Raw genomic sequence first — 27,684 nt, 5'->3', positions numbered from 1 at the left:
ATAATAATTGAAACAAGAAATACCGGAATTCTGAAATGAAGACAGAAAATGCTGCAAATACAGAGCAGGTCCTTGATAAGCTGAAAGAGAAAGTAAGTTAACCATTTCAGGTGGGGCACATTATATCTGAAACAGGGGAATCACCTCACAGCCTGTCCCATAATATGTACCCAGATCTCAGGCGTTGAAATGATGATGCTTCTCACTCACTGTGGCCTGCAATGTGACGTGTGTGTGTGTCTCTCTCTCGCTCCACTTGAAGTTTTCTCTAATTTCCTGACTCTCTATAATCAGGGAGTGGAGTCATATTGGCAATCCAACTTTACTATATCCTCCCGTTCTGTGTACTGCCCATTGGCTACCTGCTTCTATGGAACACGTGAGTTAAAAGGGGCAGAAGATGTGCTAGACAAAATGACCCTCCGTTAGAGAGTCAGACAGGGTCTTTCTGAGCACTTGGCACAGACCTTTTGGTGATTTTATATTTGCCGATTTTCTCCCTTTCCCTCCAGAAGACATTCTCGATCGATGGACGTTCGATGCCCAAGCAGCTATTCTTTCTGTGTGAGCCTAGAGTTGTATTTAATCTGTTTAATAAAGGGCACCGTCCTAGCTGAGCCCGTTTCTATCCTGCAGCTCATGTAAGATCGAGGTCTGTGAGGTAGTTCAGCACAAAGTCAGACCTGCGACCTTGCTGGCCTTCTCTTTGAGGCTCATCCAATCAGCGACTAAAGCTGCTGAGCGGCTGGCAGTGAGGGGGTGAGATGGGGGGGGGGAGCGGGTGTTGGGGGGGGTCTTCAGTGCCTGGTGCATACCTGGGGACTGAGGGAATGAAGCCAGAAATCTGTGTGTAATCTTTCATCATACAAAATCGGCAAATATAAAATCACCAAAAGGTCTGTGCCAAGTGCTCAGAAAGACCCTGTCTGACTCTCTAACGGAGGGTCATTTTGTCTAGCACATCTTCTGCCCCTTTTAAATCAAATCAAATCAAATCAAATCAACTTTTATTGTCATTGTTAGTGCACAAGTGCAGTACAACGAAATGTAGGCTTGCGGCTCCCGAGAGTGTACATTTAGATTAAGACATTTAAACATTCAACATACATTTGGCTTGTAATACAATAACATAAACATAACCATAATAAAGTGCATTGGCAGATGTGCAGGCTTTAGAGTTTATTTGTGGAGTTCAGTAGGATGACAGCCCTGGGAAAGAAGCTGTTCCTAAATCTGGTCGTACGGGTGCGAATGCATCTGTAGCGTCTCCCAGATGGCAGGAGGGCGAACAGACTGTGGCTGGGGTGGGTAGGGTCTTTGATGATGGACCGTGACCTCCGTAAACAGCGTTTCTGGTATATGTGCTCTATGGTCGGTAGCCGGGTGCCGGTAATGCGTTGGGCAGTTTTGACTACCCGCTGCAGGGCTTTCCGGTCATAGTAGCTACAGCTGCCATACCATACTGTGATACAGTTCGTCAGGATGCTCTCTATTGTGCAGCGGTAAGAGTTAGAGAGGATCAGGGGTGACAGGTTACATCCCTTCAGCCTCCTTAGGAAATATAGGCGCTGCTGGGCCTTCTTCACCAGAGAGGAGGTATTGAGGGACCAGGAGAGGTCTTCCGTGATGTGGACTCCGAGGAACTTAAAGCTGTCCACCCTTTCCACCGCAGCCCCATTAACTCGTGTGTTCCATAGAAGCAGGTAGCCAATGGGCAGTACGCAGAACGGGAGGATATAGTAAAGTTGGATTGCCAATATGACTACACCTATAGGCTGTTATTTTCCCCCCAGTGAAGATAAAAAGAAAAGCCTGAATTCTGGAATAGAAATGGAAAATTACTTGCTGAAAGATCTCGCTGGAAACATTAATGCCGTTGCTCTTTACAGGTGTTGACCTGTTTATTTCCAGCAGTCATTTTTTTTTGATATTTTTACTTTTTTTTTACATTTACAAAGTGTTTTTTGTTCTCTTAATGTTTGAGCTGCACGGTGTCAGCTGTGGCTCAGTGGGTAGCACACTCGCCTCTGAGTCAGAAGGTTGTGGGTTCAAGTCCCACTCCAGGGACTTGAGCACATAAGTCTAGGCTGACACTCCAGTGCAGTGCTGAGGGAGCGCTGCACTGTCGGAGGTGCCGTCTTTTGGATGAGACTTTAAACCGAGGCTCCGTCTGCTCTCTCAGGTGGACGTAAAAGATCGCATGGCACTATTTCGAAGAAGAGCAGGGGAGTTATCCCCGGTGCCCTGACCAATATTTATCCCTCAATCAACATCACTAAAACAGATTATCTGGTCATTATCACATTGCTGCTTGTGGGAGCTTGCTGTGCGCAAATTAGCTGCTGCATTTCCTACATTACAACAGTGACTACACTTCAAAAAGTACTACACTAGCTGTAAGGCGATTTGGGACTCCCTGAGGCCGTGAAAGGTGCCACATAAATGCAAGTTCCTTTACTTTCTGAGCTCAGTCCAGATCTGGGTTATTTGGTGAGAGGAGTTCTGGGTTTCTCCATCATCCAGGGCATAACTTTACAAATTGGGGTTCTCTGGATCCGAGAGGGTCCACGAGGGATTCTCTGGATCCGAGAGGGTCCACGAGGGATTCTCTGGATCCGAGAGGGTCCACGAGGGATTCTCTGGATCAGAGCGGGTCCACGAGGGATTCTCTGGATCAGAGAGGGACCACGAGGGATTCTCTGGATCAGAGCGGGTCCACGAGGGATTCTCTGGATCAGAGCGGGTCCACGAGGGATTCTCTGGATCAGAGAGGGTCCACGAGGGATTCTCTGGATCAGAGCGGGTCCACGAGGGATTCTCTGGATCCGAGAGGGTCCACGAGGGATTCTCTGGATCAGAGCGGGTCCACGAGGGATTCTCTGGATCCGAGAGGGTCCACGAGGGATTCTCTGGATCCGAGAGGGTCCACGAGGGATTCTCTGGATCCGAGAGGGTCCACGAGGGATTCTCTGGATCCGAGAGGGTCCACGAGGGATTCTCTGGATCCGAGAGGGTCCACGAGGGATTCTCTGGATTCCCCAAGGTCATCAGATTTCTATCCATCTGTCGTTCGATTTTATATTTTCTGTATATATTCATGTGCTAACACCATATCTCTTCTGTTGTTCATAAACACGCTCTCAGCAGTGGTAGCACCGTTTTCTTTGTGCAGTTAGCATCTTTGGAAGTTAGGATAGGGGATTCCCAGGATTGCGGCATTGTTTGCTAGGAATTCCCAGTAATTGATATTTGCAGGGTGTCTCCGAGAGTGTGTCAGTGTTAGTGGGGTGATGCGGGGGGGGCGGTGGGTGGAGTGTTTGTGGGACCATGCCACTCTTTGCAGGGGCTCCCCAGGCACATGCTGGTATTTTCAGGGGCTCTGGGAATGTCTCACTGTTTATACAGGTTCCATACACACAGTTTGAAAAAAACCCATTGCCCTGGGTAACTCTTGTGTGCTTGAATTTTTGTTCTCACAGATCCAGATGATGGCAGGAGATGGTACAGAAGAGAGATTGTTTGTCTGTAAGTAATCGAACACTTGTGGGTGAATATACATTAAACAAAATTCCCCCCCCCCCCCCCCCCCCCAAATGAGTGCAGAGTGCATAAAACTTTGTTCCCAGAATGTTCCGGCAAATATTCAGGATAATCTGCATGGTCTGCAATGCTAATGCGACTTAGTGGATGAGGTAATCAAGTGCTGTAGTTTCTCCCCCTGTTTTCACACTCCCCCTGAGCATGGGGCGTGGCAGGGGGTGGCTGCCTGATCTTCTGTAATGAGGGACTTCTGCAAATGACAATCTTACCACTGTTTACATAAGAACATAAGAAATAGGAGCAGGAGTGGGCCATTCGGCCCCTCGAGTCTGCTCCGCCATTCATTAAGATCATGGCTGATCTTCTACCTCATCTCCACTTTCCTGCACTATCCCCATATCCCTCGATTCCCTTAATATCCAAAAATCTATCGATCTCTGTTTTGAATATACTCAACGACTGAGCCTCCACAGCCCTCTGGGGTAGAGAATTCTAAAGATTTACCACCCTCTGAGTGAAGACATTTCTCCTCATCTCAGTCCTAAATGGCCAACCCCTTATTCTGAGATTGTGACCCCTGGTTCGAGACTCCCCAGCCAAGGGGAAACATCCTCCCTGCATCTGGAACTCGAGAAAACTTATTAATTGAATTTGGGGAAAGTTGCTGGCGCATTGGTTTAGACCTGGGTTCTTGTCTTGACTTGTATGAAAGTCCTCTCTGTCTGTCGGCTGTAAGGGTATCACGGGAAGCGAGTTTGGACAGGCCTAATCTGATTCCTAGTGGGCATGGGCTGACAGCACAAAGACTGTCACTAACCTGACACTAATGATTAACCTCAGTCAGAAAGATGGAGCCGGGGGGGGCGGAGGGTGGGGGGGAAAAGTCACACCGGTGCTCCTCCGAGGTTGGGGCTGAGCTGTGCTGTTCAGGCAGAGTGAAGGGAGCTTTCCTCTGCATCTGGCTGCACTATACCTGATCTAGCAGTGTGTAATGCAGGCACTGGGTGAGAGAAAGGGAGAATTTCATTCCCAGCGCTAACAACCCTCCCTCACTTTGAGCACACAAAAAAAACTTGTGATTAAAAAATATTTAATTTCAAAACTGGAGAAAGTATCACTACAGGCCTGCTGGTATCAAACTGCATTGAACTATTTTCTGAAATCTTTCATCAAAGATTTTGACCAAGTTCCCCGACGGAGATTAATGGTCAAGATGAAAGACCATGAAATAGGGATGTAAGTCAGCTTTGCTCAGTTGACGGTATTGCCCTGTGATCAGAAGGTTGTGGGCTCAAGCCACACTGCAGGACTTGAGCACGGAATGTAAACTGTGTCTCCACTGCAGTGTTAAGGGAATGTCGGATCCCAACAATTTCTCTTTCAACTATAAACATTCACTCCCTCCAGCACCGGCACACCATGGCTGCAGTGTGTCCCATCTACAAGATGCACTGCAGCAACTCGCCAAGGCTTCTTTGGCAGCACCTCCCAAACCCACGACCTCTACCACCTGGAATGACAAGGGCAGGAGGTGCGTGGGAACACTGCCACCTCCAAGTTCCCCTTCAAGTCACACACCATCCTGACTTGGAAATATATCGCCATTCCTTCATCGTCGCTGAGTCAAAATCCTGGAACTCCCTCCCTAACAGCACTGTGGGAGCACCTTCACCACACGGACTGCAGCGGTTCAAGAAGGTGGTTCACCACCACCTTCTCGAGGGCAATTAGGGATGGACAATAAATGCTGGCCTTGCCATTGATGCCCACATACCGTGAACAAATTAAAAAAAAAAAAAACCCACCAGCACCACCACAACATGAACTGGTCATTCACGTCTGAGGGACTTTGTGTGTAGAATGGCTGTTGCGTTTGTCTACGTGACGGGAGTTGCCTTTGCACGCCAAAGCAGCCCATTGTATGTGAGGTGACTTGAAACATTTATGAGAGACTTTCTTAAAAGTGGAGCACTCGACAATTGCCTCAAAAACAGGAAACAAGAGGGTATCCACAAATGGAAACTATTCCAGCTGGAAATAGGTTGTGGGTACCTATAGGGTAACCTAGAAACACAGAAGATAGGAGCAGGAGTAGGCCATTCGGCCCTTCGAGCCTGCTCCGCCATTCAATGAGATCATGGCTGATCATCCAAATTCAGTACCCTGTCCCTGCCTTCTCCCCATATCCCTTGATCCCTTTAGCCTTAAGAAATATATCCAACTCTTTCTTGAATATATTTAATGAACTGGCCTCCACCGCCCTCTGTGGCAGAGAATTCCACAGGTTCACCACTCTCTGGGTGAAGAAATTCCTCTTTTCAGTCCTAAATGTCCTACCCCTTATCCTTAGACTATGACCCCTGGTTCTGGACTCCCCGACCATCGGGAACATCCTTCCAGCATCTAGTCTGTCCAGGCCTGACAGAATTTTATAGGTTTCGATGAGATCCCCTCTCAATCTTCTAAACTCCAGTGAGTATAAGCCCAATCGACACAATCTCTCCTCATACGTCATTCCTGCCATCCCAGGTATCAGCCTGGTGAATCTTCGCTGCACTCCCTCCATGGTCAGCCTTGGGACTCCCTTGTTACACTACTTGTGAAATATATAAATGACATATCTCACGACATGGAGAGAAAGTAAAAAGCGAGGAGCAACGTTACCAGATCGAGAATGATTTGGCTTTTTAATGAAATTGGGTCAGTAGATCGCAAATCAAACTCCCTGAAACCTTTTGCCACATCTGAACTCGTGACTCTTGAGTGAAACTGGCATAATAGTTATCGAAAAATTATACAAAATTATAAATTTCAACTAAAACTTGTTGTGTAAAGAGACACAAGTGGTTGCTGAAAGCGAGCCATTTGTGTCACGTCGCTTCTAACTTGCTCCGGATTCTTCTGCAGCCAGTACCTTACTCCTGCTCAGTCTGACCCATCAGTGTCCTGTGAAACTAGTGGAACAAGGTGGGTCCCCAGTATAGTGTAGAAATTTGTCGGGCAGACTGAATGCTCCAGCGATTTGGACCAAGGCATATTGGGGAAGCATCATCTCTCCTCTTATTCACAGGGTGTGAAGACTGTGGGGAGTACCATGACTCGGAGTGTCCTGAGCTCGGCCCGCTGGTGACTGTCAGCGACTCTTTCGTTTTGAGCAGAGCGCGGTAAGAAATGTAGGGATTCGTGAAATGGAAACCAAACAGCAAAAATCTGTTTCTAAAATTGATGTGAATTTTTTTCCATTGATTCCCGTGTAGTGTAATGTGTTAGCTTATTGAGATTGTCATGGTTTGCAATGATTCTTTTATCAACAGCCAAATGTCCCGACGGAACTTCAACCCGATTCCATCTCTGCCCTGTCCTAGTCTTTAATTCTGTCTTGTTTTATGGCAAAGCATTCTGTAGCATCGTGGGACAATTATGCCTTTCAGACTTTTGACAGCAAATCATGAGGCAGACACTGGGCAGCTATTTTCCTGAGAGAGGAAGAACTCTAGGGTCCTTGCTGGCTGGTCTGTGGAAAGCCTGGGGTGGATTTATGCTCTGTATTCGAATGGAATTTTAGATTTTTTTTTTGCCAGCAGATTAAAAGTGAAAGTACTCGGTGTAGTTTCTGTCAACCTGGACTGCTCTAATATTACTCTATAAGCACATAGATAAACACAGACCTCTGATCTATATGATTTACCGTGACATGGTAAATCAAAGGTAATATTTCCACAGTCTGGGGTCGATTTTAACCCTCGCCCAGCGAGAATGGAGCGCGGGAGGGGTTGACACCGGAGCCACTTCAATCTCCCGCCCGGCGACATCTGGTCTTCACCGACTTTGAAATCGGCCGAGGTTCCCGCTGCAGGCAGGCGAGGTCCTAATTTAAATTCAAAAGTCACGGTCCGATGACGCAATCCGTCCCGAAAGTGCCTGTGCTCTTTTCTGCCTCCTCCCCAGTTAAAATCAACCCCTCTATGTCTACGGCCCTTCTAAGTCAGACTTGTTAAAGAAGTGCTGATTGAGTTAATGTATACTGGAAAAAAATAAATTACCAAGACATATTATTCTGGTCAATGGTGTGAAGACAAATGCTGTAATTTTTATAATGTCTAGGTCCTCACTGCCATCCAGTTTGGAGATCAGGCAGTTGGAAGATGGAAGCGAAGGGGTCTTTGCATTGTCGCCCCTGGTAAAACGCACGCAATTTGGACCATTTGAAGCCAAAAGAGTTTCCGAACTGGAAAAAGAAGCGATGTTTTCTCTGAAGGTAGGCTGAGCCTTTAGTCTGCTCCACCAATGGCTCAATGAGTTTCTTCAGGGAGTAGCTGAGCCAAATAGACCAGAGTGCTCCCAGGTTCAATTCCTGGTCTGCGATGCGTTCGCTAATCTTTTTATTCGCTCCTGGGATCTGGGTGTCGCTGGCAAGGCCGGCATTTATTGCCCATCCCTAATTGCTCTTGAGAAGGTGGCGGTGAGCCGCCGCCTTGAACCGCTGCAGTCCCGTGTGGTGAAGGTACTCCCACAGTGCTGTTAGGGGGGGGGAGTTCCAGGATTTTGACCCAGTGATGATGAAGGAACTGCGATATATTTCCAAGTCAGGATGGTGTGTGACTTGGAGGGGAACTTGGAGGTGGTGGTGTTCCCGTGCGCCTGCTGCCCTTGTCCTTCTAGGTGGTAGAGGTCGTGGGTTTGGGAGGTGCTGGCGTAGAAGCCTTGGCGAGTTGCTGCAGTGAATCTTGTAGATGGTACACACTGCAGCCAAGATGCGCTGGTGGTGGAGGGAGTGAATGTTTAAGGTATGTCTTAGCTATAGGGGTGCTATCATTGCCCTCAAGTCTCCTAGAAATAAAGAACTTGCATTTATATAGCGCCTTTCATTACCTCCACTCAGGACGTCCCAAAGCACTTTACAACCAATGAAATACTTTTGAAGCGTAGTCGCTGTTGTAGTGTAGGAAATGCGGCAGCCAATTTGCGCGCAGCAAGGTCCAACAAAGAGCAACGAGATAACGACCAGATCATCTTTTTTTAGTGATGTTGGTTGAGGGATAAATATTGGCCAGAACACTGGGGAGAACTCCCCTGCTCTTAGGCTGGAAAGGGGAAAATAGGCTGGAAAGGGGAAAATAGGCTAGGCGTTTCGGTTCCTGTTTCTGATCGCTATCCAGCAACTTCTGCTGCCATCCATGCATGTGGACGTCCATTGAAGGTAGGATTGGGCTCGGCCACAGTGTCCCCTGTGGTTAAATAACTTGACGATTCTTGCTGCCGAGCCTGACGGATAAAGACCCCGTGGGTGAGGTGATGGCGGGCATGCTGGTCCCGTGAGACTGTATCCAGCAAAGAATTCATATCTTCAAGAGAGAAGGGAAAAAGATAAAGCGGAGAAAAATCAGTAAGAAGACAAAATGCCGGAGCTGAATTTTTCAGGAGCTGATTTCTTTTTGACTCCCTAGTTACAAAGTGCGTGTGATTGGTGGGGGAAAGAAGGCACATTCCTTTCCTTCCCATCGTCCAGTCTCTGAGTTGGGACAAGGGTGGTGTGCGCTTGGTTGACCTATATCTGCTGTGGTGGTATGGGATTTATCCTTTGGGTTTTCCGTTCTCCCCTTGGAAGCTGGGGAGGGGTACGTGTCCGATTCACCTTTGGTATCGTTCCACTTCCTGCCGCTCCCTAAGGCAGAACTAAGATCTGGCTGTGTGGGGAATTATGGGAATGAACATACATCCTACCAGCTCGTGGTGTAGCCATCACCCCCCCCCCCCCCCCCCCCCCACCATACCTGCTCGCTTCCTGCTCTCCCCACATCCCACAATTTTAATATTTATCCTTTTAAGGACTCCCAACATCCACCACCCGCTGACCTAGCGTGAGGAAGAGAAAGAAAGCCATTCATTTCCTGCTGGTTTTTCTTGGTACATAGAAACAATTAGCCTCTAATTGACCTTGGGCTACGCCTATTTACAGCGATCCAAGCTTGTGGCCATAAGGGGACAGGCGACTGTTAATTGCAGCCCCACCACAGCAACAGAATCATACTTTGTGTCTGAAATGATATCGTGCTCCTGTCATTGTCAAAGAAGCATACCCTCCAAATTACTGTGAGCAATGCCATGGGAGAGACATTACACTTCAACGTTTATTTGTTCTTAATCTCTAAGCTCTTCCAGTCACATTCAAGATTCCTGGGCTGGCGAGCAGCTTAGAATCTTACAGCACAGAAGGAGGCCATTCGGCCCGTCGTGCCTGTGCCGGCTCTTTGAACGAGCTCTCCAATTTAGTCCCACACCCCAGCTTTTTCCTCAGAACCCTGCAAATTAGTCCTCTTGAAGTACACGTCCAATTTAAGTTCCTATGGAATCTGATTCCACCATCCTTTCGGGTAGTGCGTACCAGACCTTAACAACCCTCTGTGTGAAAAGAATTCTCCTCATTTCCCCTCTAGTTCTTCAGTCAATTATTTTAAATCTGTGACCTCTGATTACTGACCCACTTGCCAGAGGAAACCGTTTCTCCCTACTTGTTCTATCAGAACCCCACATAATTTTGAATACCTCTATTAGGTCTCCCCTTAACCTTCTCCTGCTCTAAGGCCTTTGTTGCTCTTCGAACCAGTCTACCCTAGACTTTATTTTATCTGGACTCTGATTACAGAATACAGGAAACTTTCGATTTACCGGCACCTAAATAACCAGAAATCTCGGTTAACTGGCAAAATTCAGGAGTAGGTTCAGGTAACTTTTATTACTTGCCTTCCTCCATTTGTTGCTGTGCAAGGGTGTGGCTGCAGCTGTTGCTAAGCTACAGAGACGCTTGCAACTTGTGGCCATTGTTCTGAAGCTGTTGCTAAGCAACAGGGTTTGTTGCTTTATATGGAGCTCTCAGCTCCGTATCTTTTACTATAGCTTTCGGTTATCCAGAATTTTTGATGAACCGGCACCACGTCGGTCCCGTCCGTGCCGGATAAAAAAAGGTTTCCTGTATTACATTTAATGTTGGAACATACAGAAACCCTCACGCTTTCTAACCCTGAAATGGAAACAAGCTGGGTTTTGATAAGCCTGTCGTTTCTTCCTAAAATGACAAAGTAGATCGATTGAGGGCCATTCGATTTGCCTGGACCTGCAGCGAAACAAAGAGCTGTGGAAATTACACTGGCAATGATGAAAGAAACCAGCTGGGAGAAAATAAAATTTCTTGAATGACCACGGGCAGCAATAGAAAACCGTGATGTGAACGTTCACCCAGGTGGCCATCTTGAAATTCAGTCAGCCATCTTGACATTCAGCCAGCCATCCTGGAAGTTGCTGGTCTGACACATTCGTTAATACAACACATTTAACATGAACGGTTTTGTCATTGGGATTAAATTGTCACTGTCCTAAGAGGTATGCAAAAAGCAGTCGGGGGGAGATAATTGCATTTATTTTAGCAATTCCTTTTCTCCTCGTCCTCCGATGAGCAAATATTTGCCTTCCGCCTTGCGCTCCAGCCCCTCGCTGACTGACGCAGCCAAGTTTAGGAGCTCGGTAGTGTGATTCCCTTGCTGTGTAAGTGCTATTTTGCGAGTTGTACCTGTGGTAATCTCCCACTCTATTTAATTTTATGTACAAGGTTTTTCAGAAGGATGGGCCTGATGTTTGCTTTGACACCGCGAATGAAGAGGACTGCAACTGGATGATATTTGTGAGACCGGCAACAGATTTTCATCATCAAAATCTCACAGCCTGTCAACACAGCCGTGATGTTTACTTCAACACGTTACAGGTACCGAGTTGGCCAATAACCCCAGCACCCATACACTGGCAATGCTCTAAACTTCCAATAAAATTGAAGGAAAGTGAAAGGTCGTGGTGAGGTCGGGCATACTTTCTTTACCAACTAGGATGTAGGTGGGATGTTGTGTATGTACCTCATCGCCACTGTGACCTCCAGAACTTGTTTTGATCGCCTTAGGGGCTCGGAGAGAAATCTCCCACATTTTTCCCCCTGCTGAATTGGCTTAGGGTTTTAAAATCCTTTTTTAGTTGCTTCTTCCGGGCGATTGCACGACTGACTGGAGGGAACACTGGTGGGGGAACCATGATGTCTCATTGCGTCATGACCGTTTGGGACAGGCTTGATGGACCAGCCGGTCTTTTCCTGTCCATCACTTGGTATGTTCGTATGAGGGGTTTCGGTGAGACTTGTGAAGATGGGGCTTTTTTTTCCCCCCCACCAGAGATGAGAAGGTTAAGGGGTGAGATGATGGAGGTCTTTAAGATTATGAAAGGTTATGAAGCTAAATAGTGATTGATACTATAAATAGTGACATTGTTTCCACTGATTGGCGAGATGCTGACGAAAGGATACCAATTTAAAACTTAATTAAGAATTAAAGGAACGGCTAGAAAAATGATTGTTATACGGAGGATATTTAGAGTCAAATACTTTGCCACAAACTTGTTGAAGGAGGGTACATAAATTCTTTTAAAAAGAGAATTAAATAATTGCTTGAAAAAGAGCAATATTAAAGGGTGTAAGGATAGAACAGGAGAGTGGGATGAGACAAAGTTGGAAAAAAACACTGGTGCAGACTTGATGGGCCGAATGACCCATTTCTGTGCCTGTAGAATCCCATGAACTAGCCTTATTTTATTCACAAACATTTGTCTCCCATCCTCTCCGTAAGGCATTGACTCCTTTTGGGGTATGGTTTCATCAACACTGGTGATAGTCCAGTGCCGTCATTCACATGTCAGCATAGACGGCTTCAGAGGCCCATTTGTCAACACCTACAACATTTTGCATTTATATAGCGCCTTTCACGTAGTAAAATGCCCCACGGTGCTTCACAGGAGTGTAATCGGCCACAATTTGACACTGAGCCACATAAGGCGATATTAGGACATGTGACCAAAAGTTAGGTCAAATAGGTAGGCTTTAATCAGCCATGATCTTATTGAATGGCGGAGCAGGCTCGAGGGGCCGTATGGCCTACTCCTGCTCCTATTTCTTATGTTCTTAAGGAGCATCTTACAGGAGGAGAGAGAACAGAGAGAGAGAGAGAGAGAGAAATCCCCTGTTGGTTGGAGGTATTGGGGGTTTGAGGAGTGATCTGGAGCAAAATCCTTTTGCAGGGAGGAGACCGTGACATCTCTGGCTCTGCTAGTAGCAGGAGCGATGGGTGTTGTGCGGGCTTAGAGCGCTCACACTGATAGGCTGCGTATTCCTAGAATTTTCTATTTTGTTTTTACTTCCAATCGCTGCCATACAGTATTTTTTTTTAAAACCCTGTCATCCTTCCTGTCATTACTGGCTGGGTATTATCTGCATCCTCAACTGGTAGTGATTTTGCCAGTTTGTTTCCTGAGCCTGGAATTATTGGAGCTGGACTGTGATGCACCTGGATTACGCAATCTAGCAACCAGAGGGTATCGCAACAAGCTCATTTGGACCAGAGGAATTCTTACTCCCTACTTTCAGAATTTTGATGAATGAGACTTCAATGTGCACTTTCTATAATTTGTTTAAAAAAAAAAATAATGGCACAGGACAGTAACTACTTGAGTGTAACTCGGTAAAAGAGGGAAAAGGATTACACTGGGAGCTGTTTGAATTGGGCCTGAGTCTGTTTATTTTTTTCAGGCCGTTTTTCTTCTCCCTCACAGGATATCCAGCCCGGTACCGAGCTTCGAGTCTGGTATGCTGTGTTTTATGCAAAGAAAATGGATAAATCAATGCTCAAACAAACAACGAATGCAGTGAAGGGTAAGGAACAGGAACACGGTGGCCCGGACTTGTTGGGGTGGTTCACGGGTGGGATTGGTGCATGTTTTTCCGTTTCTGTGTTTCCTGGTGCTCCCTTCTCCATGTGCCTCAAATGGTAGGATTTTAATAAAAGAAAGACTTCTATTTGCATAGTGCTTTTCACGACCACCGGACGTCTCAAAGCGCTTTACAGCCAATGAAGTACTTTTTCGTAGTGTAGTCACTGTTGTCATGTATGAAACGCGGCAGCCAATTTGCACGCAGCAAGCTCCCACAAACAGCAATGTGATCATGACCAGATAATCTGTTTTTAGTGATTTTGATTGAGGGATAAATATTGGCCAGGAATAACCCCCCTGCTCTTTGAAATAGTGCCGTGGGATCTGTTACTTCCACCTGAGAGAGCAGATGGGGCCTCGGTTTAATATCTCATCTGAAAGTCAGCACCTCCGACAGTGCAGCACTCCCTCAGCACCGCACTGGAGTGTCAGCCTAGATTTTTGTGCTCAAGTCTCTGGAGTGGGACTCGAACCCACAACCTTCCGACTCAGGCGAGAGTGCTGCCCACTGAGCCACAGCTGACAATGTTGTAAAGGAGCAAAGGGACCTTGGTGTGCAGATACACGAGTCATTAAAACGTGCCAGCTCCAATAGATAAAACCATTTTTTTTTTAAATGCATGATTTTGTAGCTGGAGCAGGGGCATAGAATACAGAGGCGAGGAAGTATTGTTGAACTTGTACAAGACTTTAGTTAAGTTGCAGTCAGAGTATTGTGTAACTTTTGGGCACCACATTATATAGAAAGGATATAAAAGAACAATGGAATATATGCAGCATAGATTCACTAGGATGTTACCAGGGATGAGGGATGTTATAGGTTATGTAACCAAATGTTGTAAAGAAGCTGACATGCCAAGCATAGATGCTCTGATCATGAAGGCACAGCCACGATGGTAAGGTCACGTGGTACGAAATTCGAAGATCTTTTATGGCTCATCGACAACTGAGAAGCAATTTTGTGGTGGTCGTCAAAGGAGATATAAAGACTTCTTAAAAGCGACTCTGAAACTGTGCAAAATGGACGTCCATAAGTGAGAGCAACTTGCTCAGGATAAGAAAGCGTGGCGCAAATCCATCCACGAAGCACTTCCTACGAGGAGGTCCGTCGCATCGCTGATGCTGAATGTAATCACAAGCTGAGGAAGTCTCGCTCGAAAAATCAAGATTCCCTCAACCTGGTGTATCCGGGATCCACTGTTCAATCTGGGTCGCTCATTCTGAGCGAAAATTGGTCTCCTAGGAACTCACTGCAGAAAATGTGATGATATTCCGGCTGTCGTCTTCGATGTTGGAGGACGAATGAACCAGGGATGAGGGGTTCCTGTTATGAAGAGAGACTTGAGAAGTTAGGACTTTGATCACACGGGCTGAGAAAGTTAAGAGGCGACCTGATGGGTTATAATTAGGAATAGATTGTTTCCTTAGATCGGTGAGATGTTAATGAGGGGTCAGAAATTTCAGATAATCACAGGAAGAATTAAATTGAAGGTGAGAAAGCATTTCTTTACACAGAGGATGATTGGGATCTTGAATTCTCTGCCACAATCTGTTGAAGCAGAGTCCTTAAATTCTTTTTAAAGAGGAATTATATAATTGCTTGTAAAAGAAATATTAAAGGATATGGAGAGGGAACAGGAGAGTGGGATTAGACCGAGTTCCTTGTGGAGAAAAAAAGACCGTGTCAACTTTCAAGAATGGGTGGTTGAAGGAAAGTGAAACACAGGGATGTGGGAATGGGAGGGGCACATGGGATTAGGGCTGCTGCTCCTGTGGCGGAGAAACACCAGCTCAGACTGGTTGGGCCGAACGGCCTGTTTCCCGGTTGGAATTACACCAAAATTACAGATCTGGCAATGCCGCGGCTATCTGGCCTGCTTCTGTGCTGTGAAATTCTCCGTGGTAGGATCCTCACCTGTAGGATCATGCTGGGGTCTGGGTTTCTTTGGTATAGGTATCTCGCTGGTACCAAGTAGCCACTCTTCGTATACGAGCCAGACAGGGAGTGTTGGCAGGCTATACTCAGTCCCATATTTGCCTGATATCCACACACTTGCAAATCCCTTGAATTTTTTTTTTTAATTCATTCACGGGATGAGGGCGTCGCTGGCAATGCCAGCATTTATTGCCCATCCCTAATTGCTATTTGATATAACTGAGTGGCTTGCTGGGCCATTTCAGAGGGCAACTATGTTGGTGTGTGTCTGGAGCCACATACAGGCCAGACTGGGTAAGGGCGGCAGATTTCCTTCCCTAAAGGACATTAGTGAACCAGAAGGGTTTTTAACGACAATTCGGTAGTTTCAGGGTCACCATTACTGACTCTAGCTTTTTATTCCAGATTTATTTAATTAACTGAATTTAACTTCCCCAGCTGCCATGGGAACTCTTGTCTCTGGATCATTAGTCCAGGCCTCTGGATTGCTAGTCCTGTTACGTTACCACTATGCTACCGTACTCATCTAGTGGTCACTGAGTAGCAATCAAGAGCAGGGACCCTGACCGATCATTGTACCTACCCCTCTGTAGCCCAGGGCAATGACGCCAATTGCAGTGCCCCAGTTCAGATTGACTAGCTCAGCGCAAAACAGGGGTCAAACCTGGGACCTCTCGGTTTGTATGGTCCTACACCCACGAGGCTGGGAGGAGGGAGGAAAGAAAATTAATGTTGTTTGGAATCCATATTATTGTAGTGTGCCATTTGGACTAGGTTATGAACATGGATAAATCTGGCTTGTAATCATTAATTATGCCTTAATTGCAGTTATGAAGTCGCTGGAACAGAGATCAGTTCTGAGTGAATGAAACGCGTATCACTAAAAGCCTCTCCCCTTTTTTCCCTAGATGAGAGGCAGTGTGAAATTGAAGAGGCCAAACTGCTGCCAAAGATCCAATCTGTAACATCTTTATGTGACAAGGGCATTAACACCACAGTGTCTCTGGCCCTGACTCCAGGTGAGCTATGCTGTATCCTTTCACTGCAGTGTCATTCTGCTAAAGGGGCCACAGTCTGTTAAAGCTTCTGAGAGCAGGTGCTCGTGTTGTGGGGGACGTGCTTGCTGGGGTATGGAACATGCTAAGTGGCTTTATAGATAACACACGGTCCATGTGATCTCCTGGACTGGTCTTGATTGCCTGAGGGGGTCGGAGAGGAGTTTTCCAGAGTATTTTGTCCCTTATTGGCCCTGGGTTTTCTCTGTTTGGTGCCTCTTTCAGGAGATGGCTGGGGGGAAGGGTGCGGAGGGGAAGAGAGGGGTGGTGTGGGGATGGGATGGAGAGGGAAGGTAAGGGGATGTGGGGGGGATGGGGATGGGGTGGTGTGGGGAGGGAAGGTGGGGGGATGGGGCTGGGAGGGGCTGGGAAGGGGAGGGGGAGGGAATGGAGGGGGAGAGAATGGCGGGGGGGGGGGGAGTGGAGTGTCTAGTTATGATGATCCGGCCATCATGAATGTGGGGTAGGCTTGATGGATCAGCTGTTCTTTTCCTGACCATCAATTATATATTTTTTTAAATCTAACTTTAGGTACCCAGTGTCATCATCAAGCACTCTGAGGTCAGGTCTAGTTCAGTTAAAAATAGGATAAAGTTCCATTAACTCCAGGAAGTACTGTGACTCAGGGCCCAACCTCAAGAGAAACCCCTAGAGTACCAGTGTCAGATTTTCCATCTCCGAGTGAGCCTGCCTAATTCATTCAGTTGTGACAAAGCAGTGGTAGTTTAGCGTTGTCCGCCCACACTTGGTGGGAGCTGGGCTGAGACTGTCCAAGCTCGGGTCCTTCAGGACTCTTTCCCTGGCAGCTGCCAGGGAATCAGTTTGCACTGGATTCAGATCCAAGAAACACTATCCCACCCAGACCCCATGTTTTTTTTAATTGTCCCTGTAAGACAGCGCCAAAGAACACATGATGCAAACCAGCTTCTGTGCCCTGTTTCCCACTTTAATCCATCGTATATAGAAAGGCACTGTCCCTGATCAGGACCTCGTCACGTGGGCTCGTTGGGAACGGTTGCATCTTTACTTGGAGACAAGTTGCTGCTTCTCTTTCCATGTGTTATGCATTGAAAGCTATTTTAACATCTTGCCACCGTATAAAGATCGAGTGAACTCGCATGCAGTTCCAGCCAGTGGTGAGACATTTCTACCTTTCACGAGTCAGACCACTGGAACAGCAACAACTTGTATTTATATAGCGCCTTTAACGTAGTAAAACATCCCAAGGCGCTTCACAGGAGCGTCATCAAACAAGATTTGGCACCGAGCCACATAGGGAGATATTAGGACAGATGACTAAGGAGATAGGGTTCAAGGCGAGTCTTAAAGGAGGCAAGAGAGGCGGAGAGGTTTAGGGAGGGAATTCCAGAGCTTAGGGCCGAGGCAGCTGAAAGCACGGCCGCCAGTGGTGGAGCGATTAAAGTCGGGGACATGCAAGAGGCCAGAATTGGAGGAATAAAGAGATTTGAGAGGGTTGTAGGGCTGGAGGAGGTTACAGAGATAGGGAGGGACAAGCCCATTGAAGGAGGTTGTGATGTTCTCATCCTCTGGTGGTTCGATCAGATGCACATGGAAAAATATTGGGTATCTCCCAACACCGCATCATCTGTGCGAGTCCCGTTCACCCATCACCCCTGTGCTCGCTGATCTACATTGGCTCCTGGTCCAGCAATGCCTCAATTTTAAAATCCCTCCATGGCCTCACCCTTCCCTGTCTCTAATCTCCAGCCCTACAACCTAACAAGATCTCTGTGCTCCTCCAATTTCAGCCTTGCGCATCCCCGATTTTCATCGCTCCACCATTGGAGGCCGTGCCTTCAGCTGCCTAGGCTCTAAGCTCTGGAATTCCCTCGCTAAACTTCTCCGCGCTCGCTACTTCTCCCTCCTCCTTTAAGATGCTCCTTTAAACCTACCTGTTTGACCAAACTTTTGGTCACCTGTCCTAATATCTCCTTATGTGGCACGGTGTCAAATTTTGTTTGAGAACGCTCAAGGGGCTATATAAATGTAAGTTGTTGTTGTGTTTACTCACTGACTTTTTGACAAGAGCCATAGCAGTGTTTGCTTCAGACATCATTTCTTCTGTACTCCAGCGCGCTGTACCCTGGAGTCATTGCATGTGGGCTTGCGCCCAGCATCCCTTACATGGTGGGCTAACGTTAACTATGTCACAGTGGGGATTGGCAAGTGGCCCTTTCACTCATGCTTTCGATCGCCCCATCTCCTCATCGTGTTCCTGCACTTTTTTGCTGTACCACGAGGAGGAGAGGGAATAGCCTGAATTTTAACTCTGGCCTCATCCCACAACTGAATGTGGTGTAGGCAGAGGATGATGTAAGCAGCAAGTTTATCGAGGGCCGCGTGTGAGGGGGGTCCTTTGCTTCAAGTGGCCCCGGAAATTAGGATTTTTTTTTGGTATGCCGTGTGCAGTGAATGTATAAAAGAACATGTTGACAATAGCGCTAAAACGACCATAGAGGGGAAACCTTTAACAGACTCCTTTACAAACTTGCTCCAGGATAGATCTGGACGAGTAAGGTCATTTGACAGACCCTAGCTTATCCACGCAGGAAGAAACTACAGTTCCCCCATTGTAGCCGTTTCTTAAATGAGTCTAGGTTTTTGCCTTTGTTATCCTACCTGATGGCCCATTCCACACATAGGGGGTGATTTTGTCAATGGAGAGCTTTTGGAGGCGGGACTCCCACTTGTCGGGTTTCAGTCCCGCCTCCATCGACTTCTGGCCAACCCACGCTATTTTCCTTTGATTGACATTGGTAATCCCGCCCAGCGGGTCTAGCAGGCCAATTAAGGGAAAGCCGGTTACAGAGAAGCTGTGAAGCTGTCAAACACTGACGTTCTCTGTAGTTTGATGAGTTCTTGAATTCAAGACCTCATTAAACTTCTTTCTTTTGGAGAAATTAGATGGTTGCTGCATTGGAGAATGCAACGGCCATCTGTCATCTCTGCCGCGGAGGTGCGAGACTCTCCGCATCCCCAACGATTGAAGCCTGCAGGAAGAAACAAAGGTAAGTAAACGTTTTCTAACACTTTGCACTTACCTTACATACTCACCTCTCCACATTTGCACCCATCACTCACCTCCACAGCGCACTTTTGGACCCCTCTGACCCCCATAGACCCACTACTCGCCTCGGTGACCCTGGCGGGTTTCGGCGCCTTCAGGAAGCCCGTATTTGTGTGGGCGAAATAGGGATAACCCTCTTATCTGCCTGTTAACTACCTGTTAACAGGCAGTTAAGTGGATGCAATCCCTTCCCGCCCCCAAGGAGATGGGACCCGGCGTGGGACGGCTACCCGCCTCCTGGCAAGATGGCATGGGGGCGGGTTGGGCACCCGCCCCCAAATTCTGCCATTTTCCCGGCAGACCCGCCTCCCCAGGGCTGGCAAAATCCCCTGAAGTTTAAATGTCTGATATTTTCTGTCATGGCTTATTTTGCTCTTTTTTCAGTCAGGGATAAAGAGAGTGGTGTAGTCCCTGCGGTGGACCTGAACCAGTGGACTTGTAGAGTTTGTTCCGCTATCTTCCAGGAACCTCAGCTTCTCACAGGTGAGCAAAGCTACATTTTGCCTGACTTATCGAGTTGGCTGCCCCAGGAATTGGTGATGTCACCTTCATTGCTTCTGATTATATAAATGACTTAGATTCAGAAGCGGCAGTCATGATAAACTAGAGCGAGCCACGGATTCTGATGAAGGACTCGCACATAATTTGCAAGTGTACAGAATTAAAGCAGCTGATAATAATTAGCAAACAGTCCTGCAAATTGGAAGATACAAATCATCGAATCATAGAAATTTACGACACAGACATGATGGGGCCGAATGGTTAAAATTGTTTCTTGTATGTAAAGGACTGAATGTCGGAAGTGGGATTTGAAATGGAGGACATACTTGGTGAATGTTGTTGAACTAGCTAGGAAAGAGGTGAAAAGGAAGGGAAGAAAGTGTCCAAAAGCAAAGAAAGAGGCTAAAAACAATCTGGGAGTAATGGTAGACCACTCCAGTCATTACCGAGCAGTAATTAACAAAATGCTAAGCTATATTTCCAAATCAGTAGAATTTAAGTCTCGAGATTGTCGTGCTGTGTCTGTATAATGCTCCAGTCAGGCCGCACCTTCAACACTGCATTCAGTTCTGGCCAAGCCCTGGTACGGCGAATAATCGCGAGAATGATCCCCAGTGTAAGAAAACTGAGCTTTGAGGAAAGGTTAAAAAAAAAACTTGAAGACTTCATCCTTGAAAGGAAGCAAATGCAAGGGGTCATTTATAGAGGTGTGTATATATATATATACACGAAGTGCAATAGAAAATATTAACCCTGAGCATAATTTCAAGTTGAACCCTGACTGCAGGACAACGGGATGTAGGTACAAACTAATAAAAGTCAAATTAGGACGGATGTCCGGAAGCACTACTTTATAAACTTACTAGCAGGGGAGCCCCGCGTTACAGGGCAATTTTGGGGCTGGTGGATGTGTGGGCCGGGAGCCTGGGACTGGATTTGGGCTGTCGGCAGTTGGAGAAGCCTAGGCCCGTTTTGCACTGTTTTTTAACCTAAACATTTCTAGCTTTTAATACCTTCAAAGATGAAAGTTAAAGTACTTATAAAACATTTTTGGTAAATCTTATTTTTTTTTTTAAAAGAAACTGACCTGGATTACCAAAGGTTTTAGCTGCCCTGGCTGCTGTATAATGGCTGACAGATCCCTGATATGAAAACGATTAGTCCCGCCCACACACACTGATTGGTCAACCATCAGGTGACTGAACTGTAGGATTGGTCAATCATGACGGCACAGGATTGGTCGACCTTGACGTCAGTCAATGCTAATGAGTGGATAATGAGTGGAATTTTGAAGGTTTTTTGTATAATGTGCGAACAATTTTTGTCCGACCAAAAAGTAAATACACCTACAAGAGTCCCCTAATGATGAGCTTTCTTTTGCTATAACACATGTGTAGGTACGCTCTATAACTTTTGATTGTATAGCCGGACAGACAGACAGACAGAGAGACATACTGTTTTATATGTATAGATAAATAATAAAAGAGGAGTTAAAGGAAGAGTAAAGCCTATTGGGGACCAAAAAGGAGATATTCTTGTAGAGGCAGAGGGATTGGCTGAGGTACTAAATGAGTACTTTGCATCTGTCTTCACTGGAGAAGAGGATGGTACCAACATAGCAGTAAAGGAGGAGGCAGTAGCGATATTGGATAGGATAAAAATAGATAAAGAGGGGGCACTTAAAAGGTTGGCAGTCCTCAAAGTAGAAAAGTCACCCGGCTCAGATGGGATGCATCCTTGGTTACTGAGGGAAGTACGGGTGGAAATTGCGGAGGCTCTGGCCACAATCTTCCAATCCTGCTTGGATATAGCCAAATGACTGGAGGATTGTAAATGTTACACCTCGTTCAAAAAAGGGGAAAGGGATAAACCCGGCAATTCCAGGCCAGTCAGCCTAACGTCGGTGGTGGGGAAATTTTAGAAACAATAATCCAGGAGAAAATGAATTGGCACTTGGAAAAGTATGGGCTAATAAATGAAAGTCAGCACAGATTTGTTAAAGGCATATCATGTTTGACTAACTTGATTCAGTTCTTGGATGAAGTAACAGGGTTGATGAGAGTAACGCGGTTAATGTGTATATGGACTTTCAAAAGATGTTTGATAAAGTACCACTTAAAGGACTTGTTAGTAATAGCAAAATTAAAGCCCATGGGATTAAAGGGACAGTAGCAGCATGGATACAAAAGTGTCTAAGGGACAGAAAGCAGAGAGTAGTGGTGAATGGTTGGTCTCCATACTGAAGGAAAATATACAGTGGTGTTCCCCAGGTGTCGGTATTGGGACCACTGCTCTGGTGAAATGTGCAGACACATGGCAGTAAAATTTAACGCAGAGAAGTGTGAAGTGATGCATTTTGGTAGGAAGAATGAGGAGAGGCAATATAAACTAAATGGTACAATTTTGAAGGGGGTGCAAGAACAGAGACCTTGGGGTGTTTGTACACAAATCTTTGAAGGTGGCAGGACAAGTTGAGAAAGCTGTTAAAAAAGCACATGTGATCCTTGACTTTATTAGTAGAGGCATAGAGTACAAAAGCAAGGAAGTGATGCTAAACCTTTATAAAACACTGGTTAGGCCTCAGCTGGAGTATTGCGATTAATTCTGGTCACCACACTTTAGGAAAGATGTCAAGGCCTTAGAGAAGGTGCAGAAGAGATTTACTGGAATGGTACCAAGGATGAGGGATTTTTGTTATGTGGAGAAGCTGGGGTTGTTCTCCTTGGAGCAGAGAAGGTTAAGGGGAGATTTGATTCAAATTAATGAACGGTTTAGCTGGAGTAAATAAGGAGAAACTGTATCCAGTGGCAGAAGGGTCGGTAACCAGAAAACACAGATTTAAGGTGATTGGCAAAAGAACCAGAGGTGACATGAGGGAGGAAAAAATTTACGCAGCGAGTTGTGATCTGGAATGCACTGCCTAAAAGGACGGTGGAAGTAGTAACTTTCAAAAGGGAATTCTATAAATAATTGAAAAGAAAAAAATTGCAGGGCTATGGGGAAAGAGCGGAGGAGTGGGACGAATTGGAGAGCTCTACCAAAGAGCTACCACAGGCACGATGGGCCGAATGGCCGCCTCCTGTGCTGTATCATTCTATGATTTTACATAAAAAATGATCAATTCCTGGGATTGACTTCTGGGTATTCACTCTGAAAATAATGTTTGAAACTGGGACAAAACGGAAAATGCTTGAAAAAAAAACAGCGGGGTAGACTTTGACTGTGCGAAAGTGTAGAACGGGTAATGGCAAATCGGCCGCCTGTTTTACATCGCTCCCATCTCTCGCGATGTCGCGGGAAATTAAAAAATCGGGAAAGTTGCACAGAGTTTAAAATCTACCTCAGCAGGTGTTGAATCAAAATGTTAATGCTACAGATGCTGACGGACCTGCTGTACCTTCCCAGCATTTTCAGTTCCTGTTTCAGATTTCCAGCATTCGTGGCTTTTTTTTTTAACCACACCTCTATGACAGATGATGGCGTATTCACCGCTCGCTCTACTTTGGCTGCGGGCATTGTTGTTCCTTGTTTAAAGATAGTATTTTAAAATATATATATAATCTCGATTCCTGCAGACCATCTGATGAGTCACTTGGAGCAGGTCCACGGAATGTCTCCGCCCACGAAAGATTCGGCTCCCGATAAAGTCGTGGGCCCTCTCCCCTCTGACTGCCCGCCCATCGTCGAAGTTGCCCCAAATCCGGAGCAGAAGACGAGGACCAGAAGGCCTCGGAAGCCGAAGCTATGCAGGGACGAGCCCGAGCCATTGCCCCCGGATCGGAATCAGGCCGCAGGTTTGGACTTCGGCTCTTGGTGGTTCTTGTAGAAAGAAAGCAGTTTGGACTGGGGTGGGGGGGGCCCTAATTGAGATATATATACATACGTATATATCTATCTAAATGGTGGCATTGAAAAACGCAAACGACAATTTTGCGGATAAATGTAATCATGTTATTGTGGAATTTGTAACTTTCTGATTTAAAAAAAAAAAAAAAATTGTTTGTACCTTTTGGACATTAGAAATTTCAGTTACTGAGAAAATAATTTTCAGAAAGCAATTTGTGAGAACCCGGTGGCCAGACTGTGTAACCCAAGTATCGCATTTACACTGGCTGAACCCATTATAAAAATGGAGAGAGGAATTTATAATGGGGGAAAAAGTTGACAATGTGACTAAAATGTGACAAGAAGTCAAGTGGTGCAGACAAGAAAGTGTGTAAGATTTTTAGTAACATATATAGATTATAAACAGATAGGGCTAAAAATTCAGTTGGGCGCCGTTTGGGGCGCCAAACTCGCCTGGGCGCCGGAATTACCGCTGCGAGCGGAGCCACTTGCGCCATCCCGATATTCAGTTTCTGCGCCCCAAATGGAAGCGGGCCGCTACTCGAGGCTCCCCGCGCCCCGCTTGGGGCGCTCACCCTGAATATCGGCGCGCTAAGGGCCGCAGCGCCACACGCTGCGGCACGGCACGCTGCGGTACTGCAGGCCTTCCTCCCACTGTTAAGGGGGAGGTGCCTGCAACAGCGCGATCCCCGCTCGCGAGTGCCGGCAAATGAGCCCGGCACCAAGGAGAAGTGCCGGGCTCTCGGGAAACAGCCGGCAATGCCGCGAGGGGGGGGGGGGTGGTTTAGGAGGCCGGGGACGGAGGTGCTGGCAGGCGGCCGCCCCGCACCTCCACCTTCACTAGCGCCACTACCGCCACAGGTAGGCCCCTGTGAACCGGTCGCGATTTGCGACCGGCGTTAAAGAGGCGGGCGCGACCAAATATGGTCATCGGGGTGGGAGCGGGGCGCTGCGCACACCGATGACGTCATCGGTGGCGGCGCAGCGCTACAGGCTAACGCCGCCATTAGCGCCCCGCTAAATATCGCGGGAGGTGTGGCCAGTGGCGCTAAAGCCACTGAGTGCCCTCTTTGGGCGCAAACTGGTGGCGCAGCCCACCGAATTTCTAGGCCATAGTTTCCAGTTTTTTGGCACTCTTACTTTTTGAGATGCTGTGATTGTTGGGAATGTATTTCCCTCAAATAAGAACATAAGGAGCAAGAGCGTAGGGCATTCAGCCCTTCGAGCCTGCTCCGCCATTCAATAGGATCATGGCTAATCTTCTACCACAACTCCCTTCTTGTTTTATCGCTGATTGCGTCAGAAATTCCAAATTCAGATAAGACACTAATTAGACACAGCGTAGAGCTCCCTCTACACGGCTGAACAATGTGCCTCAGCCGCAACCTTTCAAGTGTATTGTTGCTTGAATCCGCGTTATCCTTTCCCATAATTGTAGTGTCTCTTCAGTGAGATTGCTGAGCTATTTCCTATTGGTGGTCAAGTCAAGAACAGTTTGCTGTTGTGGATTTCTGCATCTGAAAAGCAGATTTGATAAAAGTCCAGAAATGTTCTGTTTTGCAGCTGTCAGTGCGAGGTGTTCTTCCTGCAGTCTGAGTATCGACCTGACTCGTTGGGCAGCATTTTTGCCTCCGAGTCAGAAGGTTCGTGCCCTACTACAGGAATTGAACACATCATTCAGTTTAAATTCAAGTGCAATGTTGAGGGAGCGATGCTTTCTCATTAGGCAGCATTACATACTAACGTATGTAGGTACCAAGCACATATGAAAAGATAATTTGGCCCATCAGTACTCATCCTATCCTAATAAAAAGAAAGAACGTGCATTTCTAGAGCACCTTTCACAACCTCAAACGTCCCAAAGCGCTTCACAGCCAATGAAGTACTTTTGAAATGCAGTTAACTGTTGTAATGTAGGGAAATGCCACAAGCCAATTTGTGCACAGCATGGTCCCACTAACAGCAATGTGATAAATAACTTGATAATTTGTTTTAGTGATGTTGGTTGGGAGACAAATATTTCTCAGAACACTGGGAGAGCTCCCCTGCTTTTCTTTGAAATAGCGCCGTGGGATCTTTTACGCCCACCTGAGGGGGCAGACGGGTCCTCGGTTTAACATCTCATCCGAAAGACGGCACCTCCGACAGTGCAGCACTCCCTCAGCACTGCACTGGAGTGTCAGCCTAGATTATGTGCTCAAGTCTCTGGACTGGGACTTGAACCCCCAACCTCACGCAGCCACAGCTGACACCTAACGTTCAGGTGGATGTTAACGCAGCGATGGCAGGCTTGTTATTTTGGAAAGGGGAGACCAAATGGGCCTGCCTTCACCTTAACCTGGCTATAATAATATATCTATATTTATAATTGTGTCTAAACCTATTTGAAACACTAGTTTGGCTTCAGCTGGAGTATTGTGTCCAATTTTAGGCACTGCACTTTAGGAAGGAAGTGAAGGCTTTGGAGAGGGTAGAGAAGTGATTTACTAGAATGGTTCCAGGGATGAGGGAATACAGTTACGTGGATAGACTGCAGAAGCTGGGATTGTTCTCCTTAGAGCAGAGAAGGCTAAGTTTAGATTTGATAGAGGTGTTTAAAATCATGAAGGGTTTAGGTAGAGTAAATAAAGAGAAACTGTTTCCAATGGCTGAAGGGTCACTAACCAGAGGACACAGATTTAAGGTGATTGGTAAAAGAACCAGAGGCGACATGAGGAAAAACCTTTTTACCCAGCGAGTGGTTAGGATTTGGAATGCACTGCCTGATAGGGTGGTGGATACAGATTCAATAGTAGCCTTTAGGGTTGCAAAATTCTGGGAATTTTTAAAAGAGGAAACTTTCCATGGGAATTTTCGGGAATTTATGGGAACTTTGGGAATTTATGGGAATTTTGAGTTTTTTTGCACACTGATGGTTTTTGTCTCTGACCCTTATATTATCTTTGTCGTCAAAATAGACATACTGTTCCATACAAATAAAAACAGGCTTTCAAAACTTTATTTAGGTTATAATTTTGAACTTTATTGAACCCCCACAAAAAAGACCCATCTAAAATAAAATAAAAAGAGCGTCAGCTTATTTAGCCTGTAATTTGTCCTTATTTTGTCCCTTTGAGTCTTCTACTCATGAGTCTTCTGAGTCTTCTACTCCTCATTGCTCCTCCTGATTCTCTGACTCTGGCTCTGACGTGTCCACTTCCTCCTCTGTGTCACTGTCTAGCTGTGTGATGGACACTTCTGTATCTGGCTCAATAAGTTGTAGGTTCGCCCAGATAGCCACCAGTTTCTCCACTCTCTTGTTAGTCAGCCTGTTGCGCACCTTTGTATGCGTATTCCCAAAAAGTGACCAGTTTCGTTCAGAGGCCGCTGATGAAGGTGGGATTTGGAGTATCACCGATGCAATGGGTGACAGGGCCTCAGATGCACAAAGTCCCTTCCACCAGGTATGTGCACTGATATGTTTGCATGATTCCCATATCCCATCCCCATTCCAAAGACCTTGCTTGGTAGAGAACTTTGCCAGACTTCCCAGAACTTTGCCCACATCCAGATTGAGATGGTGTGAGAGGGTAGAAATCACACTGTTAGTGCTGTTGATCTGTTCTCCAGAAAGTATTGGTCTCCCAACATGCTTTGGGTCCAGCATGTATGCTGCAGCATGAATCGGCTTGACACAAAATTCTTGACGCGTCTGTATGAATTGAACAATTGCCTTCTCCTCTGCTTTGAGCAGCAGGGATGTGGGTAGGGCAATGCTGATTTGTTCTTTTAAATCCGTAAAAAGCCTGAGAACATCTGACAAGACAGCGTCATCTCCTTCAATCTGAGCAATTGCAGATGCTACTGGTGAGAGTAGTTTAAGGCTGCTAACCACTCTCTCCCAAAACACATCATCCAGCAGTATTTTCTTGATGGTG

The 27,684-nt window shown here is 46.4% G+C and overlaps 1 protein-coding gene across 6 annotated transcripts in view; it reads left to right on the top strand.

Moving 5' to 3' along the window:
• Positions 1-27,684, top strand: part of prdm15 (PR domain containing 15) — a 72,558-nt gene that overhangs the window by 6,128 nt on the left and 38,746 nt on the right. For 4 of the 6 annotated variants that reach the window (XM_086007217.1, XM_086007220.1, XM_086007216.1 and 1 more), the window contains exons 2-10: positions 1-92; positions 3,480-3,525; positions 6,611-6,704; positions 7,645-7,798; positions 11,147-11,299; positions 13,183-13,282; positions 16,186-16,296; positions 19,805-19,903; positions 23,497-23,715. In XM_086007217.1, coding sequence (XP_085863343.1) covers positions 36-92; positions 3,480-3,525; positions 6,611-6,704; positions 7,645-7,798; positions 11,147-11,299; positions 13,183-13,282; positions 16,186-16,296; positions 19,805-19,903; positions 23,497-23,715 — 1,033 coding nt within the window. In that variant the 5' untranslated portion in view covers positions 1-35. The remainder of the gene's footprint in view (positions 93-3,479; positions 3,526-6,610; positions 6,705-7,644; positions 7,799-11,146; positions 11,300-13,182; positions 13,283-16,185; positions 16,297-19,804; positions 19,904-23,496; positions 23,716-27,684) is intronic. The other 2 variants (XM_086007221.1, XM_086007222.1) reach the window with 1 other exon arrangement.

Source organism: Somniosus microcephalus, chromosome 14 (genome assembly GCF_052327205.1).
Source record: "Somniosus microcephalus isolate GS21.2 chromosome 14, FLI_Smic_1.0, whole genome shotgun sequence".
NCBI lineage: Eukaryota > Metazoa > Chordata > Chondrichthyes > Squaliformes > Somniosidae > Somniosus > Somniosus microcephalus.
This window is presented reverse-complemented; position numbering and strand designations above follow the sequence as displayed.